General features: G+C 42.2%; 1 protein-coding gene across 1 annotated transcript in view; it reads right to left on the bottom strand.

Moving 5' to 3' along the window:
• The window catches only part of TRDN (triadin), a 243,953-nt gene that overhangs the window by 82,411 nt on the left and 136,365 nt on the right, over positions 1-25,177 (bottom strand). The window contains 3 exon segments of the mRNA XM_064170120.1: positions 8,860-8,913; positions 11,823-11,872; positions 16,107-16,139. Coding sequence (XP_064026190.1) covers positions 8,860-8,913; positions 11,823-11,872; positions 16,107-16,139 — 137 coding nt within the window.

Consider the following 25,177-nt stretch of genomic DNA (forward strand, 5'->3'; position numbering starts at 1 on the left):
GGATCCAGGCCCTGCTTGGTGATGCCCAATGACAGGACAAGAGCCAGTGAGTGGAAGTTGATGCATAGGAAATTTCCTGCAAACATGAGGAAGAAATTCTTCACTGTGAGGGTGACAGAACACTGAAACAGGCTGTCATGGGGGGCTGTGGAATCTCCCTCTCTGGAGATATATAAAACTCTCCAGGATGTGTTCCTGTGTGATCTGGTCTAGGTAATTCTGCTCTGCAGGGGGATTGGACTGGATGATCTGTCGAGGTCCCTTCTAGCTCCTGACATTCTGTGTTTCCATGATTCAATGATTCTTACCTTGTGTGGCAACTGTAGTGTAGACCAAAGAGGGGAAACAGAGCAAAAAGTGAGAGGACAGAAGTTTGGGACTCAGTGATTTGCCTGACTGTATAGGCTTAATCATAACAACAGCTGCAGCTTTGGATTTGTGCAGCCCAAGTGCTCTTCAGAGTACCCAATTTCATATAGATATTTTAGGACTCATTCTGTGTAATGAGAATTTTGATTGGTTTCGTGGGGTTTTCTCTTTTGCTGTTGCTCAGGACAGCTTCCTGGAAACTAAAGGAAATGTAATTATTACTTTAGTGATTCTGAGGCAATTATTTTTCTCCTTCATTCTAAGATCTGTCAGCTCTCATGAGAGTGGGGAGCACTCAGCAAGTGGTTTTGCAAAGTAGAAAATTTTCCATTGATTTAGCTTTATTTCTTGCTTTTCAGTCTGAAAACATTAAGGAAGTTCTAGAGACTTTCTTTCATAATAAATTCCAGGGACATATGAAATGAAATTCTTCCCTATGAGAAAAAGAAAAGTGTATAAAAATAACAACCTAGAATTTGACACCAAGCATTTCTGGAGAAATTTCAGGTGAAATTTCAGGTTGTTCTTGCTCTGATACCTTTTATTACATGGGGGACAAACTTTAGGGAAGTTCAGACCCAGAGTTGTGGTAGGCCTGATACCACAGGCATGTTCTTCTGCTCCACCAGAGAGGCAAGCGTGGGAAAAGAACCTGGAGCCACTGAGACTGGCCTGCCCAGGGCCCTGTGGTAAACAAGGTACACACACTTAGCTTGTGCCTGCCTAGTGCAAGGCCTGTGCTTTCCCCAAATTAGGGAGAAGTGAGCCTGTGGCTTTGCCTGTTATGGTAAGGTTTGGCTAACTGCCATCCTCTTTGGCTAATCTGTGTCCAAAGGGCAGTTAATCTCGGCCCACATTGATAAAAGGAGATACACAGGTGAAAAACCTGCTTTGCTCCCCTGCTCTCTGCTGTGCTTTCCTGCTGTGCTCTGCCATTGCCTGCTGCTGTTGCACACTGCCTTATTGCTGCCTGCTGAACTCCACTGCCGCCAGTTACCAGGAGCAGACCCTGGATGCCTGCATGCGATCGGCCTGTGTGGCCAGCCTGACATGGTGCTGAGACTGCACATTGCATGACACCTTCCTCTATACCTGAAAGGCCTGCTTAGAAGTTCTGGATATATACACAGATGGTCCAGAAGAAGCCAGGAGACAAGGTCAGAGGTTGTCTGCCTCTTTCCCCAGAACCCAGGAAGAATTAATTCTCAATGTCTGACAAGACAGAGTTCCCTGAAAGTGTTTGGACCCCATGAGTGGGTAATAATAATTTGTGAATAAATGCTTAAATGCCTCTTTTTAATTCTCCATTGCCTGCTGCCATGAATAGAAAGAGCTCCTTGAGTCCATCTACTGGGCAAGATGCATATTGATTGCAAGTGGCATTTGACTGTGGGAATTTTCTCTTCCAGTTCAATTAATGTTTCTTTATTTTGCTGGTTATTACTAGATCTAGAGATTATCTATAGAATGAAGGGAGCTTGTAGCCAGGTAGAGTTGGTCTCTTCTCCCAGGCAACCAGCAACAGAACAAGGGGACACAGCCTCAAGTTGTGCCAGGGAAGATCTAGGCTGAATGTTAGGAGGAAGTTGTTGCCAGAGAGAGTGATTGGCATTGGAATGGGCTGCTCAGGGAGGTGGTGGAGTTGCCATCCCTGGAGGTGTTCAAGAAAAGCCTGGATGTGGCACTTAGTGCCATGGTCTGGTTGATTGTCTAGGGCTGGGTGCTAGGTTGGACTGGATGATCTTGGAGGTCTCTTCCAATCTGATTGATTCTATGATTTTCCAAGGATGGCGATTCAAACACTTCCCTGGGCAGCATGTTCCAGTCTTTGAGAACCCTTTTGGTACAGAAGTGTGGAAGAATTTCTCACCAGTCGAGGACATAAAGTCACAAACATGGGTAACTGGCGCTGAGAACGTCCTTGGTTCCCAGCGAGGCTAGGAAATCGAGATGTAAACAACTGAGCACCCCACACACAGCTGCAGTGGGCAGAGACTAGATAACCAAGGGGGCTGGAGTGGGTGGTCTGGGAGGCTGACCCTTAGAATGTTGTGATAAGTTAACCTATGCACACCTTACATGTAACCCTGGACCCTCTGACTGTAACCAATCTTAAGCTGAGCACACCTCTTGCTAGAATGCATATAAGTCACTGTATCACAGAAATAAAGTGGATTTGACCATCTAACCATATTGGTGAACAAAGAGTCATCTTCCCATAGCCCTCCACCGAACGTGATTCCCAACACAGAAGTTTTCCCTAATGTCAGAGTCTCCAGCATCTTCGTGGCACTCCACTTGCCAGTATTTCCCTGTCTCTCTTGAACTGGGAAGCCTAGAACTGGATGCAACACTCCAGGTATAACCCCACCAGGGAAGAGCAAAGGAGGAAGAGAATATACAAAAGAACATATGGAATGTAATCATAAATGGTTTAGTGCACACACACTATGGTATAGTCCACACCACCACTCTCTGGAAAATCAAATGCTCTCTCCTTAATGGTCTCAGTGAGCAAGATGAGGCTTACTTATTGCCTCTCTAGCAAAGCAAACAATGTACCATTTCCTTACATATGGTGTATGTGTAGTCTGGATTCAATGGAGCTTAAGCATGTGCTTAAATGCTTTGCTGAGTCGGGATAGAGTTAAGGATATGTTAAGTGGTTTGCTGAAACTGGGCCCAAGTTTTGAAAGCCTACTTAAATCACGGAAAAACTTCAGGACTAGGAAAGATGCCAGCTTCAGAAAAAAAAACATCTTAAAATACTTTGTCAGTAAAGAGTGTACACTTAAATCATTCTTTTAGCTCTCATTTGTGTTTAAACAGCATTTAATTTGGACATTCTTCTATTCTCATTATTGGTACTTCCATGCATCGAACACTTTCTTTTTTGCAGTTAACTTGCTCCCCCTGCCTTGCTCTCCAAGTAATGTCAGTGCTGTGTTAGTGCTGCACCTCCTTTGCTGCATCACATAGACTTGGCTGTGGTGTTTAGTGCTACTTGATAATCAAACAACAACAACAAAAAACAACCCCGAGGTTGTGTTTTTAGTACATCTTCACAGTTCTCTGTGTTGTGAAAGGAACTATAGGGAGTTATTTTAACTCTATAAGATTCTGAAACAGAGGATACTGTAAGGAACATAGATATGTAACAGTAGTGTGTCAGGCACTGAGATTGGGCATTTTGATATTCTAGTAGTAGTAGCAACATAAAAAAAACCCAAACTCTAACCCCAAATTATAGGCCATTTACTCTAAAAGGTTTTTTTAAATGGTGAATAGAGATTGAATCACAGATCAGAAAGCTTAGTGTAAGATAGGCTATTTTGTGATCCATTTAAATCATAGAATCATAGAATCAATCAGGTTGGAAGAGACCTCCAAGCTCATCCAGTCCAACCTAGCAGCCAGTCCTATCCAATCAACTAGACCATGGCACTAAGTGCCTCATCCAGCTTGAACACCTCCAGGGATGGCAACTCCACCACCTCCCTGAGCAGCCCATTCCAATGCCAATCACTCTCTCATTTACATAAAGTATTCCTTTAAATCCTTTGAAGAATTCTTAAATCCTTTCCATAAAGAATTCAAGATTGTAATGTAAAATCTGTATCATGTTGGAAGATCCCTCCCTATACAGGCTCTACAATGTGACATAAGTCAAGAAGTAATTTTTTTGTTTGTTTCCCACTCAGAGTTAGACAGCAGTTGAGTTTACACAAACCTGTGGACAATTTAAGGCCTTCTTGTCCACAATATTTTCTCAGACTTCAGCTGAGATAAAAGTTTCAGTGGGTTAGAATGATTTGTGGAATTCATCTCCATCCACATAATAGATTCCTGCAGATATTAAGAAATGACTGAATGATGGACTACTGTTTTAGTTGCAGAGGGTACACTGCATTTGTGGCAGACCACCAGCAGAGTCAGCTGTGAGGCTCCACTAAGCCCAGTGGAAGTTCCCTGGGACAGACAGCTGAGGACCAAGACTCTTTTTCTCATATCCTGCAGATTGCTGGGGACTCAGATCAGAGAATCTACTGTGCAAAGGCAGACAAGCCTGAAACTCTCACTTTAAAACCAGAAAGAAACTGAACAAGTCAGAGGATATGATGTTTAATTTCCAGAGGAGGGAATGTAGGAAAGAGAAAGAATTATGCTAACTTGGACTGGAAAAAAAAGCCTCCATGATTCAAAATGACTACAGAAGGGTCTTGGACCTAAACCCAAGGACCCTGAGCAGCAGGATTAATGCAGGTAGACTTTCATTATTTTGTTTACTGCTGCATAAACTCTAGCTATATGAGTAAAGATTTATACAGTTTGGAAACAAACTGCAAAGCCTGCTCTTATGTATGCAGTAAGTTACCTCTAGCACTTGTCCCTGAAGAGATAAAAAGTAAGCCCAGAAAATGAACTTGCAGGATGGCCATGTTATAAAAAAGGCTGGGAGGGTTAGCTCCAGGGGCCAGAAAACTGAACAGCCTATTCCAGCTGTCAGAAGAATTTGCTTGGTGATACCTGCACCAGAGAAATGCATGCAGAGATGGTAACCAGAGGCGATGGCTGCTCATGAAGAGCAAATTCAGGGCACCTAGAAGTGCTCAGGCATAAGATCCTGAAGAGATTGCAGGATAGCAAACTCTACTAGGGCCATGTCCACATACTGTAAAAGAGAATGAAACATCCTCTCTTATTCCTCTTTCCAAAAGTACTTACATGGGGTTTGTGACTTACCATTTACACTGGTTTTGATGTCCCCTCTCTTGGTAGATGTATCTACACAAGAAGAGAATAGGTGGGTGGATGGATGATGCAAGATGTGTGATGTTGGAAGTAAATTACATCCCTGCTGTGTAACTTGAGAGAGATACCTGATTGTGAGAAACTTGAAAAAGGGTCTGTGATAATCTTGCTTTTCCCACTGTTTTGGTAAATTATTCAATAGGTGTGCTGATTTTTATTAATATTTTGTAACATTTACATGAGTTTAGCTTCCCATATACCTATTATTGATTATCAAGAACTCTAGAAGAGTCCCTGTTACAAACTCAAAGAGAGCAATGCACAAGATTTTTTTTTTTTTTTGTCCCCTGCCTGTATATGGAGAGGAAGATGGAAAAAAATTAGGCATTAAAAATCAGTAATTAGGTAGTTAAGTGACAGTACAAAATCTGTTAAACACACTGTAAAATTAAATTAAAAATTACAAGATCATTCCAAGGAAATTCTAAGCTGCAACTAGGATTTTTTTTTTTACAGTGTTGGAGAGAGTTAGGTCTGATTTTTAAACCAGGCAAATCACCAGGGGAAAGCACTGTCACAGGTGCTTACAGAAGGTGGAGAAGTGTTTATCCCCTGAGAGTGGCTTACAGACAAGCTGTTCCCTTTCTTGGCCCTAGCTAAGGGAGCTAGGCTTGGACTTGATCTTGGAGGTCAATTAATGATTATCTTCTATGATTCTATGACCATGTGGAGCTCACTGGCACTGAGGATGCTTTTGGATGGGGACTGCTGGAGCCAGTCCAGAGAAGGCCACCAAGATGCTCAGAAGGCTGCAGCAGCTCTGCAATGAGGACAGGCTGAGAGAGCTGGGGCTGAGAGAGGTGCTGGAAGCTGTCCAGAGAAGGGCAGCAAGGCTGGTGAAGAGCCTGGAACACAGCCCTGTGAGGAGAGGCTGAGGGAGCTGGGGCTATGCAGCCTGCAGAAGAGGAGGCTCAGGACAGACCTCATTGCTGTCTACAACTACCTGAAGGGAGGCTGTAGCCAGGTGGAGTTGGGCTCTTTTGCCAGGCACCCACCACTTATGATGGCATAAGTCAGTGTAACTGAAGACTAGTGTCATGAAATACCTTCAGCTGAGGTTTCTCCCTTCAGAACATCACTTGCACAGATCTGTGAAACTATTCTGCTTTAAAGCCAAATGCTATGTTCTCCTGCCCAATTTCAGAAGCTTACCAGAGAAATAATTATTTCAATTTAGAAGAAACTTCACATTTGAAAGTATCTACTTCGAAAATCAAGTAACAGATATTCAGTGAGGCTGTTTTCCAAGGGCAGACATCAATTTCCAGACACAGAGGCTCACTCTGATTTCCAAATTCCATACCCACTTTCTGTGGTTTCTCCATATGAAGAGATGAAGATAAAAATAGTACACAGTGTATTAGAGTTTTCTTCACCAGTGACACTAAGACCAGGAACATATGTGATGTGGAAGCACTGGAAGATGACCAGCTGTGCTCTCAGTCTGTTCACTCTGTTAACAGGACTAAACCTTCAGCTTTAGGCATTCTAGGGTATGGGTTGGGATGTAATAAGATATGTGGAAGAAAATGAAAGATGAAATTGGATAATGTATTTAATTTACTGTGCAAATAGGCAACAGCCTGGTTACCATGTTGCCAAACAAGCACATTTAATGTTTTGATATGGTGAGTTAAATTAATTTTCAGAGAGTAGTGTCATTTGGGGGGGGGTGGGGTGGGGGAATAGAAGTCACAGCATATTGCTCTGTCTCACTTTAAAGGCAAACTAGATATTTAGGAATGTGTCAGAACAGACAAACTCATTCTAATTTTCCATAAGGAACCAGGCCAGTTCTTTCCCTTTTAAAAAAAAATCTGCATGTGATCACCATTCTTGCCAAGAAACAGACTCATTGGAATATTTTTTTCAGAAATTAACACAAATATTGGGTGCAAGCAGGTGGGATGAATTAATTGCAAGCATATGGTTCTAACATACCGATTTCTGTGGTGTGCTGTTGAGACGTTTAAGGGTCTTGCTATACAACACGTTTTGGCAACAAAGCTGCTTTAAGAAATTATCAGTTAGAGGGGTATAAATGTTTGTGGAGCTAGATTTACCAAAACAATCTAAGCTGAACACCCTGCCACACATATGCACATTTCTAGGGCAGTTTTTAGCTCGCAGCTGTGGCAATGGTGTGGTTAACACTGTTCTACCAGTTGTGTTAACGCAGCTCAAGGTGGTGTCAAAGACAGCAGGTGGAGACTGGAAGCATTGGTAGGGAAAGAGTTCATCTTAGATCACTACATCATCCAGCCCTACAATGTGCCCTATGATACTCTACATCAACTCCAGCCTGAATGTCTTTTTGTGGTAGAGGCACAACTGAAGGTGTTCCTGGCTTCCACTGATCTTTGACCAGTCCTCCCTACTCGTGCAATTTAATATTCCTACATTGGGTATAGGAGATCTCTGAGACAGATAACTGAAAAGGCCTGAATTAGAGAAAGCCAGCCAGAAAATAGTGTTAAAGGGAGAAAACAAAGAAAAGAGAGAGAGAGAAGGGGGCAGAGAGAGAAGGAGGGAGAGAGAGAAGGGGGGAGAGAGAGAAGGGGGGAGAGAGAGAAGGGGGGAGAGAGAAGGGGGGAGAGAGAGGAGGGGAGAGAGAGAGGAGGGGAGAGAGAGAGAAGGAATAAGAGAGAGAGAAAGAAGAAGAGAGAGAGAAAGAAGAAGAGAGAGAGAAAGAAGAAGAGAGAGAGAAGACAGAGAGAAAGAGAGAAGAGAGAGGAGAAAGAGAGAAGGAGAGAGAGAGAAGAAGAGAGAGGAAAGGAGAGAGAAGAAGAGCCAGAGAAGAAGAAGAAGAGTGAGAGAAGAAGAGAGAGAAGAAAGACATTCTAGAATCACACACATGTGGGATCAGCTGGAGGCAAGAAGCAGCAGAGTGATGGGGACGGTCACTTTGCAATGCCAGTGCTGGCACAGCTGGTGCATGTCTGCCCACCCCTCTTTGGAGTAGAATAGTGCTATGGTCTTAGGTTCATCACATTTTCACATGGGAATTTCTGGAGTTTTGGTTAGTGAAGCCACAAACAGCCTCAATATTTAGACTATTGCCTATTATGTTGGATTTTATTAATTAGAAAACTGCCATGGCAGTTTGAAGATGGCTCTGAAGCAGAAGAGGTCAGAAATAATAATAATTAAAAAAGCAGTAGATTTTAACAATCCAGTCTGAATTCAGATATTAATCTGTACCATTATCTTGCTTGAAAAAAAGTTTGCTTGTCTTTTGAGTGCATATTTATAATTATCCAAGAGCTCACCTGTGGTGAGATCAGCACTTGGAACAATCAAATTCCCTTCTTGAAGGGCTCAAATACAGCTTCCTATGGAAAGTACTTTCTGTAACTATGGCGTTTAAAACTAGTCTTTACATTCAGATTAATTTTTGTTTGGTCTCAAGCCCTGCAGCATGGCTCAGTATGGCACCTCATACCTATCATGGAAGGAGGAGAAGCAACCCTAACATCAGAGATCAATGCGAAACACTTTCGTTCTTAGTAAAGAGTTCACATCCAAGCTATTACAATTTAGAACAAACCAACCCCCAAACCAGTGGCTTTTGTACAATCCAGCAGATGGTGCTGTGATGCAATAAACTGAATAAAATAAATAATAAAATAAAAGGGAAAATGGCAAAGGAAAATAAATGGGAACATTGCACTTCTTTACCTGGTGCTGCTGCTTTTTTGTTGGCTGGATTGGCTGCAGGAGCTTTTGCTGGCTCTTAAAAATAAAGAGAACAAATGAAACCAATTACTACAAAACTTCATATTGTAAAAAAAAAAAAAACCAACAAAACCAAAACCATAAATGTGAGGAAAGGCTTCCAACAAAGTACAGCCTCTAGCAATTGTCTCAATGAAGAGTTAAACAATTACCCAAAGAGAAAAGACCTGAGTTGCTGTCAATAAACTCAAAAGCATCAGCAAAATAGCCACCCAAAAGCCTAGTAAACTCTTGCTGTGAGGCACTGAATCACCTTTTTCTCCCACCTTTTTCTGCCTAACAGTATCTATTAGCAAAGCAGAGCAAAACAAGTATCTAGGGGTTTGGGCATGGGCTTACCACTCAGGCAGCTATGAGATCAGAAGGTCCTGAATCAGCCTCTAACAGCTGGTGAGGATTCCCTGCTGTCAGTTCACCAGTGATTCATCTCAGGATCCCACAGCTGATATCGGGGCATCCTTTCCCCTAATCTGACCCTCACCCTAATGAGAAAAGGTGAAACTGGGCTACATATCTAAAATGCATTCACAAACACAGCCTCATCAGGAATCTTCATCCTGAGGAATGGAAGAGCATTAGCAATACACATCTGTGTTCGATCCTGCTCTTGAAAGAGGGACTACTGTGTTCTCCTAGAAGAGAAATAGGCTCTCCATGCTGTTTAACTGTAGTTCGACTGTTCTCTGGCTTTTCATAGACTATTTGCACTGTCCTCTCTTTCCTGAGGTGGGAAATTTCCTTGCAGAATAAAGGGCTAAGTGAAGGGTGTGTACACTCTCAAGCAGACTTGGAGAATCTCAGCCCTGGATAGAAGACTAACTAACCTGCTCAATTTATATGTTCTTTACTAGTGTTCAGCTGATCACTTTTATTCTTAGGAACTACCAAATCAAATTGTACCTAAACCACAACAATTTAACAACTGTCCATAAGCTAAACTCCACTAACATTCATGAGGAGGTTTTTTTTACATCAACTAGAAGATGCTCTAACCTAAAATTCATATATCTCTATTGTGAGAGGAAATAATTAATCATTTTAATCACAATCTGAGTTACAGAATGGCAATAAAAAAAAAGTTAGTTAATCTTTCACATCTGTCACTGTGTTATTACAATGAAAAAGAATACAGCTAAATCAGGAATGCAATTTTGAGTTCTTCCCCTCCAGTCTTTTGAGAAGTTCATAAAAGATGCATCAGATTGTCTTGTGCAGCAGAATGAAAACAAAATATAGTGTGCATGTGTGGGATTGTTTTATTTCCATCCATTTAAAAGCCTGCAGCACATAATTACAACCTAACTTAGTTATTATCACAGCACTGTAATTACTTAGAGTGCCCACCCCTCCTTCAGGGAAATATGTAGAAAACCTTGAAGAAGTATTTACTTAGCATTACTTTCCTCAGTGCTTGCTCCTGCAGAAGAAGCTGCAGATCTAACACAGATATTCTGCAAGTGACAGGATGACTTTAATACAAAACGGCAGGACCTCTGCATCTGTTCACTTCTGAGCTCTCAAGCTACAGTGAGTGGACCTGTAAGACTTTTACTTTCTGTTGAATCTGTGGTAACAACTTAAGCTCGGATTCTTTTTGTTCTGTCTCCATTTTTATTGCCATTGGAATCATTTTGACTGAGGAAAACATTGCAAATGAAGGATGTGTTTGACCGAAACCTCAGACGATTTATTTACTTTATTCATTTAACCTTTCAGCAGTACTGGAACAAAAGTGCTGAATGTTTTACATTTTCTTTTGTAATCATATGCATCTTAGCTTGTAATTCACAAAGCATTTCAGTGTTAATGTCTCTGCATCCATCTTTATGTGAACAAGTTTAAGATGAAAATTTCATCCTGTGCTTATGGAGCTGCGAGGTTTTGCTGTGACAGCTGCTAGGGAGCTCTTCTATGGGAGGTATCAAGCCCAAATCCTATAAGGCCTGCTTATTTCACTGCCAGGACATTACTTGCAGAGTAAGTCCATTGAATCTTTTACTCAGTGTTTCTGAAAGTCTGAGTAGAAAATCAATGTGTTAAGTTTTTCTTGGTTGCCAAAATAGATCTTTTAATAAAGCCCTGTGAAATTGAAGAGGGCAGGTGATTATTCTGCCATCCAGGGCAGGAAAGATCATATAGGGGGATAGAAGTCAGCATATTCTTTAATCATGAATTTGAGTGAGATTTCAAAGCCTTGTAGTTTTCCTAATATTTCCTACATGCTGTATGCTAGGAACAGAGATCTGAGCAGAGGAAGTCTTACTAGTGAAATTCTCTTACTCTTCTTTGCTATGAACTCTTCTTCTTACATGTGCTGGGGCATGGTTGTCTGCACATTTGCAAAACAGGAACAGGTAAGAGTCCCTTTTTAACAATACCATATTCTTACAGCATTCTTTTTGTTGTTTCTGCAGAAGAGCCCAGCCCCTACCCCTCCTCTGCCTCAGGAGCCTTTCTGTTAGAATCTGAAGTAAGCGGATGGGCAGGACCCTTGCTTTGCATTTGTGAAGATACGTTTGGTGGTCCTCAGCATGTTGGATTCTCAGGTTTTTTTCAGCCCATTTACCAAAATTGCTGCCACTGAGAGCAGTCTCAGCTGAGACTTCAGTGACCTTTCCTTCCCTGTGAAATCTTTGTTTTTGAAGCAAGTGTTGGAAAAGAGGGGAAGGCAAAACTGTCTGTTACAAAGAGGAATGTGGAATAAGAAGTGGGATAAGAAAGGCTTTTGAAAGTAGAGTGCAGTTAAAGACTAAACATTCCTCTTTACAACTATCAATGCTGTAGCTACTTTCTTCTTTGTACTTTCAACAATCCAGTAACTATTTATTTTGGATTATTGAAACATGCTGTTTGTAACTCCATCACATACAAAAGAGTTCACAACCTATGGCACAGTGGTTACTTACTTTTGAGTTCTTTGGTTGCAGCAGCTTCTTTTTTATCTGTAACAAAAAAAAAATATATATACATGCATGAAAATATAGTTACAAAGAATATAGACAGACAGAAAACTGCAGTGTGTGCTTTAGCAGGTGAAACAGCTTATTTACTGTGATGTGCATTTGAATGATGCAGCGAAGCAGTTCACTTTCCTCTGGTTCATGGTACGGTTGCACTTATTTAACCTGAAGTGTAAATGCACTGTATGAAGTACATGAAGTGTAAAAGCCTGTATGAATATCACAGTATAGTAGTCTGTGAGATTTGATATGTTATTGAGTTACTGTGGCTTATGTGTGCTTGCTAAGCCATGGCTGCTCACTGCTGTCAGGTTGTAGAAACACAAAGGAAGATGTGCTAGGAACCAAAGTATAGAAGCATGAAGAAAGGCATCATTTTCCTGTAATTGTTGGCAACCATTTAGGCCTAGTTTGGGAGGCTCCATATAAGACCTAGCCAAACCTACCACACGTCCCCACATGATGAAATGAAATAAGGATTTACAGCAAAAAGGAAGAAAGAGTTCGAGCAGTCCCTTCAATCCACGCTGGAGTAGATTCCTGCTTCTTCATAACTCTTCCAAAGTCCAAGCTAATCCATTTCTTTCATCTTTGTGAATAAGATCACACACATAGAATCATAGAATCAATCAGGTTGGAAGAGACCTCCAAGATCATCCAGGCCAACCTAGTATCCAGCCCTGTCCAATCAACCAGACCATGGCACTAAGTGCCTCACCCAGGCTTTGCTTCAACACCGCCAGGGATGGTGACTCCACCACCTCCCTGGGCGGCCCATTCCAATGCCAATCACTCTCCCTGGCAACAACTTCCTCCTAACATCCAGCCTAGACCTCCCCTGGTGCAACTTGAGACTGTGTCCCCTTGTTCTGTTGTTGGTTGCCTGGCAGAAGAGACCAACCCCACCTGGCTACAGCCTCCCTTCAGATAACTGCAGACAGCAATGAGGTCTGCCCTGAGACTCTCTTCTGCAGGCTAAACACCCCCAGCTCCCTCAGCCTCTCCTCATAGAGTTTGTGTTCCAGGCCTCTCACCAGCTTTGTCACCCTTCTCTGGACACCTTCCAGTATCTCAACATGAATCTCACCAAGGCTGAGCCAAAGTGGAATAGCTTAGGAACCACTCTCGATGTAAAGAAACTTTTCCCTAGTATCTTGTCTAAACCTCCCCTGCCACAGTTTTAGGACATTTCCTCTTGTCCTATCACATGATGCTGGAGGAAAGAGACAATCCCCCACCTCACTCCAACCTCCTTTCAGGCAGTTGTAGAGAACAATGAGGTGTCTCCTCAGCCTCCTCCTCTCTACTAAACAAACCCTGCTTCCTTCCTGCTTCTCACTCCTCATGAGACCTCTTTAGATGCTTCACCTCCTTACATCCATAATGCTTATGTCCACAGCGCATTAATTGAATGATCAATTAACTGTGCTTTTAAATACTAACACAAGAAATACTTCAAGGCAGAAACTGCCAAAATAAGTGGCTTATGAAAGCAAGCCTATCCTGTTACTGATCACAATAAAAAGTTGCTTCAGTTTCAGTTGCTCTCTAAATTACTGTGAAGACATTGATAGGAGATAAGGTGATGCAAATGACTGCCAAGTGGTCTAATAGAAAGTCTTGAAATATTCAGAGGAAAATACATTTCTATTTGGATGAAGTGCTGCTCTGAACTGAAATGTTTCTAGGTTAATCCTCTGCTTGCACTAACTCTCTGTGAAAGCATGTTTTGCAGGCATTACTTCAAAGTATGATAATTACCACATTTAGACGAAATTAATCATGAGGCAGCTTTCAGCCATGTTATCTGGCTAAGGAACCTATTGAAGCATTCAAGAAGTGCCTATTAGTTGCCAGATATGGAAATTTTAAAAGGTGTATATTGCAGCAATATGAATAATTTATCACAATAATCTTCTATTGCTGGAGGTTAGATACAAATAAAGAAATTGGTAGCATCATTTACAATAACAGACTGGATCTAAATAAAGCCCTCAAGTTCTTTCTTCCCCCCTTTTTATTTTTCATTTCCATATAAGTCATGCTTTATTAGGACAACATACTTTAATGTGGTTTAGAGTTATAATTTATGTTATGGGCCCAAGCCAAACTCATGAGGTTCAATAAGACCAAGTGCAAAGTCCTGCATCTGGGTCAGGGAAATTTGAAGCACTGAGATAGGCTGGGCAGTGACTGGCTTGAGAGCAGCCCTGTAGAAATGGACTTGTGGGTGCTGGTGGACAAGGAGCTTAACATGAGCCATCAGTTTACACTTGCAGCCCAGAGAAGAAATTGTGTCCTGGGCTGCATAGAATAGAATAAAAGCAACCAGGTTGGAAGGGATCTCCAAGATCATCCAGTCCAACCTAGCACCCAACCCTACCCAATCAACCAGACCATGGCACTAAGTGTCTCATCCAAGTTCTTCTTGAACAACCTCCAGAGACAGTGACTCCACCACCTCCCTGGGCAGCCCATTCCAATGCCAATCACTCTCCCTGGCAACAACTTCCTCCTAATATCCAGCCTAGACCTCCCCTGGCACAACTTGAGACTGTGTCCCCTTGTTCTCTTGCTGGTTGCCTGGCAGAAGAGACCAACCCCCACCTGGCTACGGCCTCCCTTCAGATAGTTGTAGACAGCAATGAAGTCTGACCTCAGCCTCCTCTTCTCCAGGATAAACACCCCCAGCTCCCTCAGCCTCTCCTCATAAGGTTTGTGCTCCAAGCCTTTCACCAGCTTTGTCACTCTTCCCTGGACATGTTCCAATATCTCAACATTTCTCTTGAATTGAGGAGCCCAGAACTGGACACAACACTCAAAGTGTGGCCTGAGCAGTGCTGAGTACAGGGGCACAATAACCCACCTTGTTCTGCTGGCCACACTGCTCCTGATCCAGGCTAGGATGCCGCCATTGGCTCTCTTGCCCACCTGGGCACACCTCTGGCTCATGTTCAGCCTGCCATCCACCAGTACCCCCAGCCTCGTCTATGCCTGGCTTTTCTCCAGCCATTCTGTCTCCAGGCTGTGGCATAAAGTGTGGCCAGCAAGTCAAGGGAGGTGAATCTCTCCCTCTACTCCACTCTGGTGAGACCCCACCTGGAGTACTGCATCCAGTTCTGGAGCCTCTGTTACAAGAAGGATATGGGTGTGCTGGAGGGTGTCCAGAGAATGCATTTAATTTTCAAGAAAAGCCTCACTTTTGCAAAACTGGAAAGAAATAAAGCCTCCCTCCTTCAATGGTTTTAAACCAGGGCAGGGTGGATTTAGAATGGCCATTAGGAAGAAATTCTTTACTATGAGGGTGGTGAGAACACTGTGGTGGGTTGCCCAGAGAAGCTGTGAAGACCTCATCCCTAAAGTGTTTAAGACCAGGCTGGATGAGGCTTTGGGCAGCCTGGTGTAGTGGAAGATGTCCCTGCCCATGGTAGTGGGGTTGGAACTGGATGATCTTTAAAGTCCCTTCCAATTGCAGCCACTCTATGATTCAGTAGCCTTACTGTAGGAGAAAAAAAAACTTAAAAATCTAATGCTTTTGGTAATTTGGTGTTTTACCTCAAACACTAGGTTTTTCAGAAGTCTTTGAGGACAGGTTTCATAGTCAGATCTCCTTAAAGGGCTTATGGAAACCATCAAATACTGAGCAATTCAAATTTTTTTAATAGCTCTGACAACCCTAGCCCTGGGCTTTTTCAGAAGCACCTGCCACAGACTTTAACAGGCTAAGCACCATAGCTAACAAATCCATCAGTGTGGAGGACTGTGAAGCATCCTTTTCTTTTTACAGTTATACTCAGGAAATAGTGGAAGACAGTCATGTTCTGGTCTGTATCCTTCAAAACAAGCATGGTTGTACCAGCTCCCTTCTTCCCAGGTGAACAGGTTCCTGACTCTTGAAAAAGATTCAAGTCAAACTCTTTTTTCTTTCCTTTTTTCACTTATGTTATTAAAACCACACCAAATATTTAAACAAACATGATCTGACTTTGTTCTTATCTGCACAGGCTAAAAGGATCAATTTTGAATTCTAAGTAGGAACGAGCATTTGGCAGGCAGCACAGATATATCTCGGTAGAACAGCAAAGCAATACTTTATTCTTTTGCCTCTTTTTAGCACATAGCTCAATCTTTTCCTCAGGCCTCCATCAGCATTCTTTTGAAGTAGGCTAGCAGTACACAGTAACTGCAAATGACATCTAAACTACACATGGGGCAAGAGGAAAATAAAATCCCTCCAAGCTTATAGAGTGCCTTTCATGCCATGTCGGTAGGAAGTTGGTAACAAACCATTAGACAAGGATGCCCCAGTGCTCCAGTGCAGTGTGGTTGGGCTGAGTTTAAACAAACCTCCAAAATGGAGTATTTCAAGTCTTGCCCTGAAATGAATTCTACATGTGGAGTTCACGAGGCTTTTACAATCAATGGCTTTACAGCATATTTGAGAACAGCAGATCTTCAGCACTTTCATAGCACCTAGAATTTTTCTATACCAAAAGCAGTCCTAAGCAATGTAGTGGCTTTCCAGATGGAGTCTCTTGAAAGGCTCTAATGTAAACAAGTATATTAAAAAAACCCTGAAATTAACAGTGTTATATAGAAAAAATATATTGCAGAGACAATACAGTGATAGCTCTGATAATGATGAACTGTTTAAAAGAGCTGCCTGAAACTACTTTCACTTTTGGAATCCCAGAACCCCAGAATTATTGAGCCTGGAATAGACCCCTGAGAAGAGGAAGTCCAGCCTATGACCTAACACCACCATATCAACTAGACCATGGCACTAAGTGCCACATCCAATCTTGCCTTAAACACCTCCAGAGATGGAGACTCCATCACCTCCCCAGGAAGTCCATTCCAGTATCTAATTTCCTTTTCCATGAGGAAGTGTTCCTAGCAGCCAACCTAAACTTGCCATGGTGCAGCTTCAAACTGTGCCCTCTCATCTTGCCACAAGTTGCCTAGGAGAAGAGCCTGACCCCCACCTTAATGCAACTTCCTTTCAGGTAGTTATAGAGTGTGCTAAGGTCCCCCCCCTCAATCTTCTCTTCTCCAGGCTAATCAACTCCAGCTCCCTCAGCCTCTCCTCATCAGCCTTTCCCTCCAGTCCCTTCACCAGCCCTGTTGCTCTCCTCTGGACACACTCCAGCACTTAAACGCCTTTCTTGAACTGAGGAAGCCTTGTTTTATGTGTTGTATCTAAAACCAACTTTCTCTGTGGAAGCTTTACCAAAGAACATGTCAGTAATATCAAATTTGCAGAGAGAAAGTAATTTCAGATCAGTTGGCAACCACAGTGAATCATCTGAAAGGTAGCTGATATCCTAATTATATGTAACCCAACAGCTAAGGTTAAGGATACTCAGGATGCAAGGATTCCTGTGTCCTGGCTGATCTGGTCTAAGAACCAAGATCTTGAGCAATTATGAGATGCCTTTGAGTGATCTGATTCAGTAAATAAAAAAAATAAAGAGAAATTTAATATGTTAATCAGCTACTAAGGGAAGAATTGTCATTGTTAACCTTAGCTAGCACTGACTACCTTCTTTCTCTATCTTTTAGAATAATAGAATCGTGGAAATCTTTTGGTTGGAAAAGACCTTCAGGCCCAACCACTGACCCAACATCACCATGACCACTAAGCCACTTACCAAACTGCCATGCCTACATTTCTTGGAACACCTCGAGGCATGGTGATTTCACCACCTTGATGTATCTTATGATCACATGATAAAAGGGCTTAATCAAACACCGCTAAGTAGTTAATGATCTACATAGGCCCACAGAAAACAAGTAGGCCTATGTGACCATAGCTCCACCAGCTGACTCAAAGAAGAATGTTTCAAATCATACAATCAACCAGGTTGGAAGAGACCTCCAAGATCATCCAGTCCAACCTAAAACCCAGCCCTATCCAGTCAACCAGACCATGGCACTAAGTGCCTCATCCAGGCTTTGCTTCAATACCTCCAGGGATGGTGACTCCACCACCTCCCTGGGCAGCCCATTCCAATGCCAATCACTCTCTCTGTCAACAACTTCCTCCTAACATCCAGCCTAGACCTCCCCTGGCATAACTTGAGATTGTGTCCCCTCATTCCATTGCTGGTTGCCTGGGAGAAGAGCCCAACCCCCACCTGACTACAACCTCCCTTGTGTAAGTTGTAGGCTTACACAAATTTTGTGTCATCACATGGCTTCTGCCATTTCTTTAAACTTAGATATTCAATTTGTTTTGCAATTAAAAGTAGGAGAAGAAAAAGAGAAAGGAATAGACAACCGAAGAGAAACTTTAGAGTGAATTGTGTTTAAAATACAAATCATATTTTCCAACCTCTTGTGCTAGTTTGAGCCTAGCTGGAATATTTTGGTGAGAAGAATTAGATGACAGGCTGTGAAAAAGAAAACAATGGGGATGGCTACTGTACCCATAGGCTTGCTGAGATGCATAAGAACAAGAACATAAATATAGATAAAGGAGTCTCTCTCTGGGGTTTTTGGGCTGCACTTCTCTCTCTAACCTGCCTGACTAATCCTTCTGCTTCCTAACCCACCTGGCTGACCCTCCAAACTACCTTAAGCATAAGGCGAAGTCTCGGGTAAGGTAGAAGGGGTGGGGAGAAGGGGGAAGGGTGGTTGGGAGCCCCTCCTGGGGACTCCTGGTTTCTGGGAGGGCTGCTGTGTTTCTGTATTACCTTTTAACTTGCATATTTTTCTACACATTGTAACTATCTGCTTGTATCTTGTGCTAAGCTGTAAATATAAAGTTTCATTCTTCAATTTCTAGATCGACTGAGTCTAGCCTGGGTGATTTTTCTTAAGTGTGAGGGGGCAGGTAACACCCAAACCATCACAGAAAAGAGTAGAAAACTAAAGAGGAACTTTAGAGAGAACTGTGTTTAGAATACAACTCCTATTTTCCAGCCTCTTGAAATGACAATTGTGCTGAAGCTTTGGGAAAGAAAGGCTTCATTTATTCCTAACCAAAGCAGACTCAAGATCATACTTTGGGATCTTGCTTGAGGCTTTGCAAGTGCAGCACAAGAGCAGAGCTTTTTAGACAATGCACCTTACAAGTATGACAGCTAACGTTCCCTTTGCTGTCGTGAGCAAGAGTTCACAAGAGTGGAAATAAAAATGATAGCAGGTGGCATCTGATGGCTGAGGATTTCCATCATGTGAATGAAAAACATGATTAAAGTCGCCTAGAGACCAGCCTCAGTACAGTCTGCTCCCAAGCTAGCAGATGTAGCAGAATTTAAAAACAATTTATTAAGTAGCAAGATTTGCAGCTAATGTGATTTGCAGTGATAAAAGAGCAAGGCACCCCAGACAGCTGAGCACTATGACAAATGAACTGCTAGTGAACATATAGTAATTAAGCATTTTCAAACCTCCTGTTGAAAAACACTGGGCTATACATTTCCTTTTCGTTTATTTGAAGTTCTTAAAACTTCTTTCCACCAAATCTGCTTGATTTTGACTAACATTCCAACGTTTTCAATTCTGAGTATTTGTGACTCAGTTGCTTCTTGAATTTATACCACTTTGTGACATGTTCATGCTAATTGTGTGGCGTTAATGAAGTGCTTGGCAGCTCAGCACATCTCAAAGCTCCTTTATTTTGATTTCAATCACTTCTGAAACAGCAGATACTCAGGCAGGGAGACATTTCATCAGAATGCTTATACTTCCTATTGCAATGTCTTCATCTTACAATAAAGATGTATAAAAAATTCACATTACAGGGAATTAAACCAGTGTTGTTTCATCTTTTTGGTGGACTTAAAACCCAGGAAGGCTCTGTCAAAACTGCTCATACTAATGTAAGATCCATCTTTTAACATACTTTCCCCCAAACCTCTAAAATTTGATATTGGCAGAAAATCTTTGGAAGTGCCAACGTTTCTGCCACATGGAAAATTCTGTGTTTGGACCAACAGTTGATTTTGTTCCCCATTTTAATCACTGAGCATGATATTGCCATATGCTCTGTGACAACTGCTGACAAAAACTCCTCTTGCCTTTCCAAAATATCGTTTCTTGGTGAGCAGAAGAAAGGCACCTCACTGTTCTGGCAAGGCTGAAAATGTGCACAAGGAAAGGCAAAAAGGGCTGCACTGCTGCTGCTTCAGAGCAGTTCTTCACCCATTTGGTGACAGCAATAAACCCCCTGATCAAAGTTTAACTGGATCTCTTGATTATACCTTGGTAATAACAGGCAAATTCATTGGCAAAGGCCAGGGAGCCTTAAAGCACTGATTGAAGGGTTTGTGTTTAAATTTCTTCAGGCTGCAGGACATGGAGAGAGGGCAAATTGCAGTGCATGTCACTATTGCTAGGTAAAAATGGGAGGAAGTGAAGCTTCTGGGAGGTAGAATTGTCTTCTCAAGCAACATGAGACTGGACCATAAACAAAAAGCACTGAGAACCAATGTGGGATACAAAGGGGTTTGAAGAATTTAGGACTATGAGTAACACCTTCTGTTGTTGGTTGGAACAGAAAATTTGTGATGCTGCTCTAAAATGTTGACAGATCATTTGCCATTTAAGTAGGAAAACTATCCAAACCCTCCATTGTCTGTGAAAGGTACCCTCTCTCCTCCTCATCTTCTCTATTTACTCCCCACTCACTGTTTGGGCTTTTGTTTTTTGCTTTTTGATAATTTCTTAATTTCTTTGAAGTCCCCAAGTCCCTTCTGATCACCAAGCTTTGTGTGTATTGCTTCCCCACGGCATTATTACCCCACAGCACCATGCCCATCACTATTTACTCTACATTCTGTGCAGCCACTGAGTGCCTGCAAGCCTTGAGCAGCACAGAATCACAGAATGTCAGGGAATGGAAGGGACCTCCAAAGCTCATCCACTCCACCACCACTGCCAGAGCAGGATCACCTAGAGCAGATCACACAGGAATGCATCCAGGTGGCTTTTGAATATCTCCAAAGAGGAAGACTCCACAGCCTCCCTGGGCAGCCTGTTCCAGTGAACACCTGGAACCCTCACAGTACACTAGGCACCCTCATAGTGAAAAAAAATCCTCCTCATGTTTAAATGAACCTTTCTATGCCTCAGCTTCCACCCATTGCTCCTTGTCCTGTCATTGGGCATCACCCAGCAGAGCCTGGCTCCAGCCTCCTAGTACTCACCCTTTACATGTTTATAACCATGAATGAGGTCACCTCTCAGTCTCCTCCAGCAGCAGAGCCCCAGCTCCCTCAGACTCTCCTCATAAGAGAGAGGTTCCATTCCCTTAATCATCTTTGTGGCTCTGTGCTGGATTCTCTCAAGCTATTCTATGTCCCTCTTGAACTAGGGGGCCCAGAAGTGGACACACTACTCCAGATGTGGCCTCACCAAGACAGAGTGGAGGGGCAGGAGAACCTCTCTCGACCTACTAGTCACAGTCCTTCTAATACATCCCAGGATGGCATTGGCATCAAAGGAAGGTAGCAACCTAAAACACTCAAAGCTTTCCAGAAGGTTGTATGGCTGTCATGCTAAATGTTGCCTCAAACAGCATTCACAAGACCATTAAAGAAGTTTACTCAAGAGGGTAAAAACTAAAGCTAGAGAGGCATGTGAGCAAATAAACAATTCAGCTACACTTTTAGTAAGAAACAGCCTACATTCTAGGAATACCTAGTTTCAACTGCACCAGTGATTCATGGTTGCACTAATTAGTGATATCTCCTTTTTACTTTGTAATTGTTGAAATGGATTAAATCTCCCCCACTGCAGAGCAAGTGGAAATATGTTCCACTGCCTTTTGCATTCAGTACCAGTGGTTTAAAAAGGCAAAACTCTGGAGGATGGTGTGAGATCAGAGTCATCCACATGCAGGAAGCTGTAAGTGCAGCTAATTGCACAACCTGCAGTCACTCAGGGGAAAGGTAATGCTTTTTGTTTTGTGTAGCAAATGCAGGTAATAACATTAATTCCTATGCTAGAAGAATCAGATCTTTTCCTGGAATAAAATGCCTTTTGAAGTACTGTAAATACTAGAACAGCTGAACATTTCCTTCAGCATTCTTTTACCCTGCCTTGAAACAGTGTGGAGGTATATACATTTTTCTTAAGGAAGCTCAGCACCAATGCTTTGTGAATGATTCACAAGAGGATCTGCTTTTTGCAGTCAGAATGGACTTCAAGTGTACATATATTATGTATCCTCACCGTATATCTCTTTTTGTACCTCTCAAGATACCAGAATTTCTTTCTTTCTATTGGCTAGGTGGATTGGCCAGATGATATCTGTTGTGCTAGTTTGAGCCTAGCTGGGATATTTTAATGAGAAGCATTAGATGATAGGGTGTGAAAAGGAAACAATGGGGTTGTCTGCTTCACTCATAGGCTTGCTGAGATGTATAAAAATGAGAACACAAACATAGATATCACAGTTTTGCTCTCTGGTTTGGGCTGCACTTCTCTCTCTCTAAGCTGCCATCTGTGTGACTAATCCTTCTGCTTCCTAACCTCCCTGGGTGATCCTCCAAACTCACCTTGAGCATAAGGCAAAGTCCGGGGTAAGGTAGAGGGGTGGGGAGAAGGTGGAAGGGTGGTTGAGAGCCCCACCTGGGGAGGGCTGTTATGTTTCTGTATTACTTTTTAACTTGTATATTTCTGTCTATAGCTGTAGGTATTGTAAATACCTGCTTGGATATTGTGCTAAGCTGTGAACATAAAGCTTCATTCAATTTCCAGCTCAGGTGAGTCTAGTCTGGGTGATTTTCACAAGTTGGGGCAGGGGCAGGTAACACCCAAACCATCACATCTGTGTAAATTTAGCTTAGAGAAGAGGAGGCTGAGAGGGGATCTTATTAATGCTTGCAGATATCTAGGGAGTGATTTTCAGAAGGATGAGGCCAGACTCTTCTCAGCAGTGCCCAATGACAGGACAAGAGGTAACAGGCATAAACTTAAACAGGAACTTCTGTCCAAACATGGGAAGAAACTTCTTTGGGAGTGGCAGAGCACTGAAGCAGGCTGTCCAGAAAGGTGGTGGAGACTCCTTCTTTGGAGATTCCAAGGCCCACCTGGATGTGTTCCTGCATGATCTACGTTAGGTAATCCTGCTCTGTTGCTGGAGTTGATCTTCAGAGCTCCCTTCTAACTCCTAGCATTCTGCAGTTCTATGATTTTCACTAGGATGAAGATATTTTGCATGCTTCTGTACACAGATGCAGCCAACATTCTGATTCTATGAAAAGGGAGATCTTGAATAATGTCATGTCCCTGCATTCATCTCTATAGGTGACACATTACTCTAATTACACTCTTGTAAGTGAAGCAAAATCTATGAGAAAGCAACCTCATGCAGAACCTACTGCAATCAAGCTAAAAATCAGTGCACTTATAACCACAGCTATGTGTGGCTGTTCCACTTAAGAACATCTGCCCATTCTATTATCCTAATCATTCAATAAGACTTCATCCAACTTATTCTCTCAGAGTTACGTATAGCAGAGCTGCAGAGGTGGCTCTGCTTCTGGAAAATCAGATCAAGTAGAGGCCCTGGGAACATTTACTGGAAGATTATACAATTGTAACTGAGACTGAAGTGCAAACAGTATTCTAAGTCAGGAATACCTCTGGTCTATGAACCTTTTATAAGGGAGAGTCATCCAAGAGACTGAAGTATACTTTCAGACAAGTGACAAGGCACTCCTTACCAATGTATGCTCACTGCAACTTAGTAAATGCTTTTAAAGCTTCATTTAAAAGCCAAGCAAAAAATGTTTTTTGTTTTTAAGTGAGAAAGAGAGAAAGACAGAAAGAGAGAGAAATAAAAGAAAGGAAGGAGGAAGGAAAGAAAGGAGGAAAGGAAGGAGGAAAGGAAGGAAGGAAGGAAGGAAGGAAGGAAGGAAGGAAGGAAGGAAGGAAGGAAGGAAGGAAGGAAGGAAGGAAGGAAGAAAGAAAGAAAGAAAGAAAGAAAGAAAGAAAGAAAGAAAGAAAGAAAGAAAGAAAGAAAGAAAGAAAGAAAGAAAGAAAGAAAGAAAGAAAGAAAGAAAGAAAGAAAGAAAGAAAGAAAGAAAGAAAGAAAGAAAGAAAGAAAGAAAGAAAATCAACCTGCTCCCAAGCTCTGAAGATTCCTGCTGACTTTAGCTGTAGGTCAAGCCTTCATCTCATCCACTGAGTGACAGCAGAAAACAGATAACACTGCACAGATATATCACTGCAACCTGGCGGATGTCTGTGCATGGATGTTTCACATGGAATAATTATCCTAAATATCAGGCCTGCTGACTCAGATGTACATCTTGTTTTGAGGGCACAAAACAGTTTTGCTTCATTAAAAAGATTAACTTTGAGTTGTTTGAGGCATAGGCATTCTAATCCTGTTATTTCTGGATGTGACTGGAAAAATAAACATTACATTAATCCCCAGAACAACATAAACAGAGTTGGTGCAATAAATTAGGTTTTTTAATTAAAGCTGTGCTACCCAGCTGCTTGCACAGCACAGGTACTTCACTCTACACATCTGAAAATCCAAAGGCAAGCTGATTATTTGGTTACCTGTATGGACTTCAGACTGAATATGTATCACTTTCAAGCTTGATTATTTCTAGCATCACTTCTCCCAGAAAGATTCTCTACAAGATTGACAATGCAGCATCAGAAGAGATGTACTGTCAGACACAAAAGTAACTCCTGTGCTTTGCTCAAGGAAGATTCCTTTGCTAACTGATCAAAAGCAGAAGCCCAAGCCTTGTCCCTGTGTTCTGTATTTATTAAGGGTTGACATTTCTAATTCTTTGCCAGCTAGATCTTACCACCTTCATCCTTTGCCTTTCTCAAATCACTCCCTGTATTGTGCAGTCAAAGATGGAAAAGACCTAACAAACACATCTGAGATGGGCAATATTTGTCACGGCCTGGAATGCCTCAACTCACAATAGAAGAGGGGACACTGAAAGGTGCTTAAAGCTTATTAAACTGCTGCTAACATCTCATAGACAGAGTAGGCACCTGAGACAGTGAATATTCACCCTCTTTTCTAAAGCTTTCATTGTGCACCACATGCAGGTGGTCAAGGATGGGAAGGTAGATAGTCCCTTCTAAAGATGATTCATACAAAATGAAAGCAGAGGTCAGCCTTTCAGCTCAGAGTCACATCAGTCATGATGAAGGGTCGGTTGTTTCTGCAAGGAGAGGGAGAGACAAGGGGAAGGCAGGAAAAACTCTGTCTCTTTGCATTTCACATTTCCAGCTCTTGAACTCTGCACCCTAACCATGTCCTGGAAAGGCACAAGTGTTTGGTTTGGTCTTGGTATACAGAATGTTACCACTGCCAG

Source organism: Pogoniulus pusillus, chromosome 33 (genome assembly GCF_015220805.1).
Source record: "Pogoniulus pusillus isolate bPogPus1 chromosome 33, bPogPus1.pri, whole genome shotgun sequence".
Lineage (NCBI taxonomy): Eukaryota > Metazoa > Chordata > Aves > Piciformes > Lybiidae > Pogoniulus > Pogoniulus pusillus.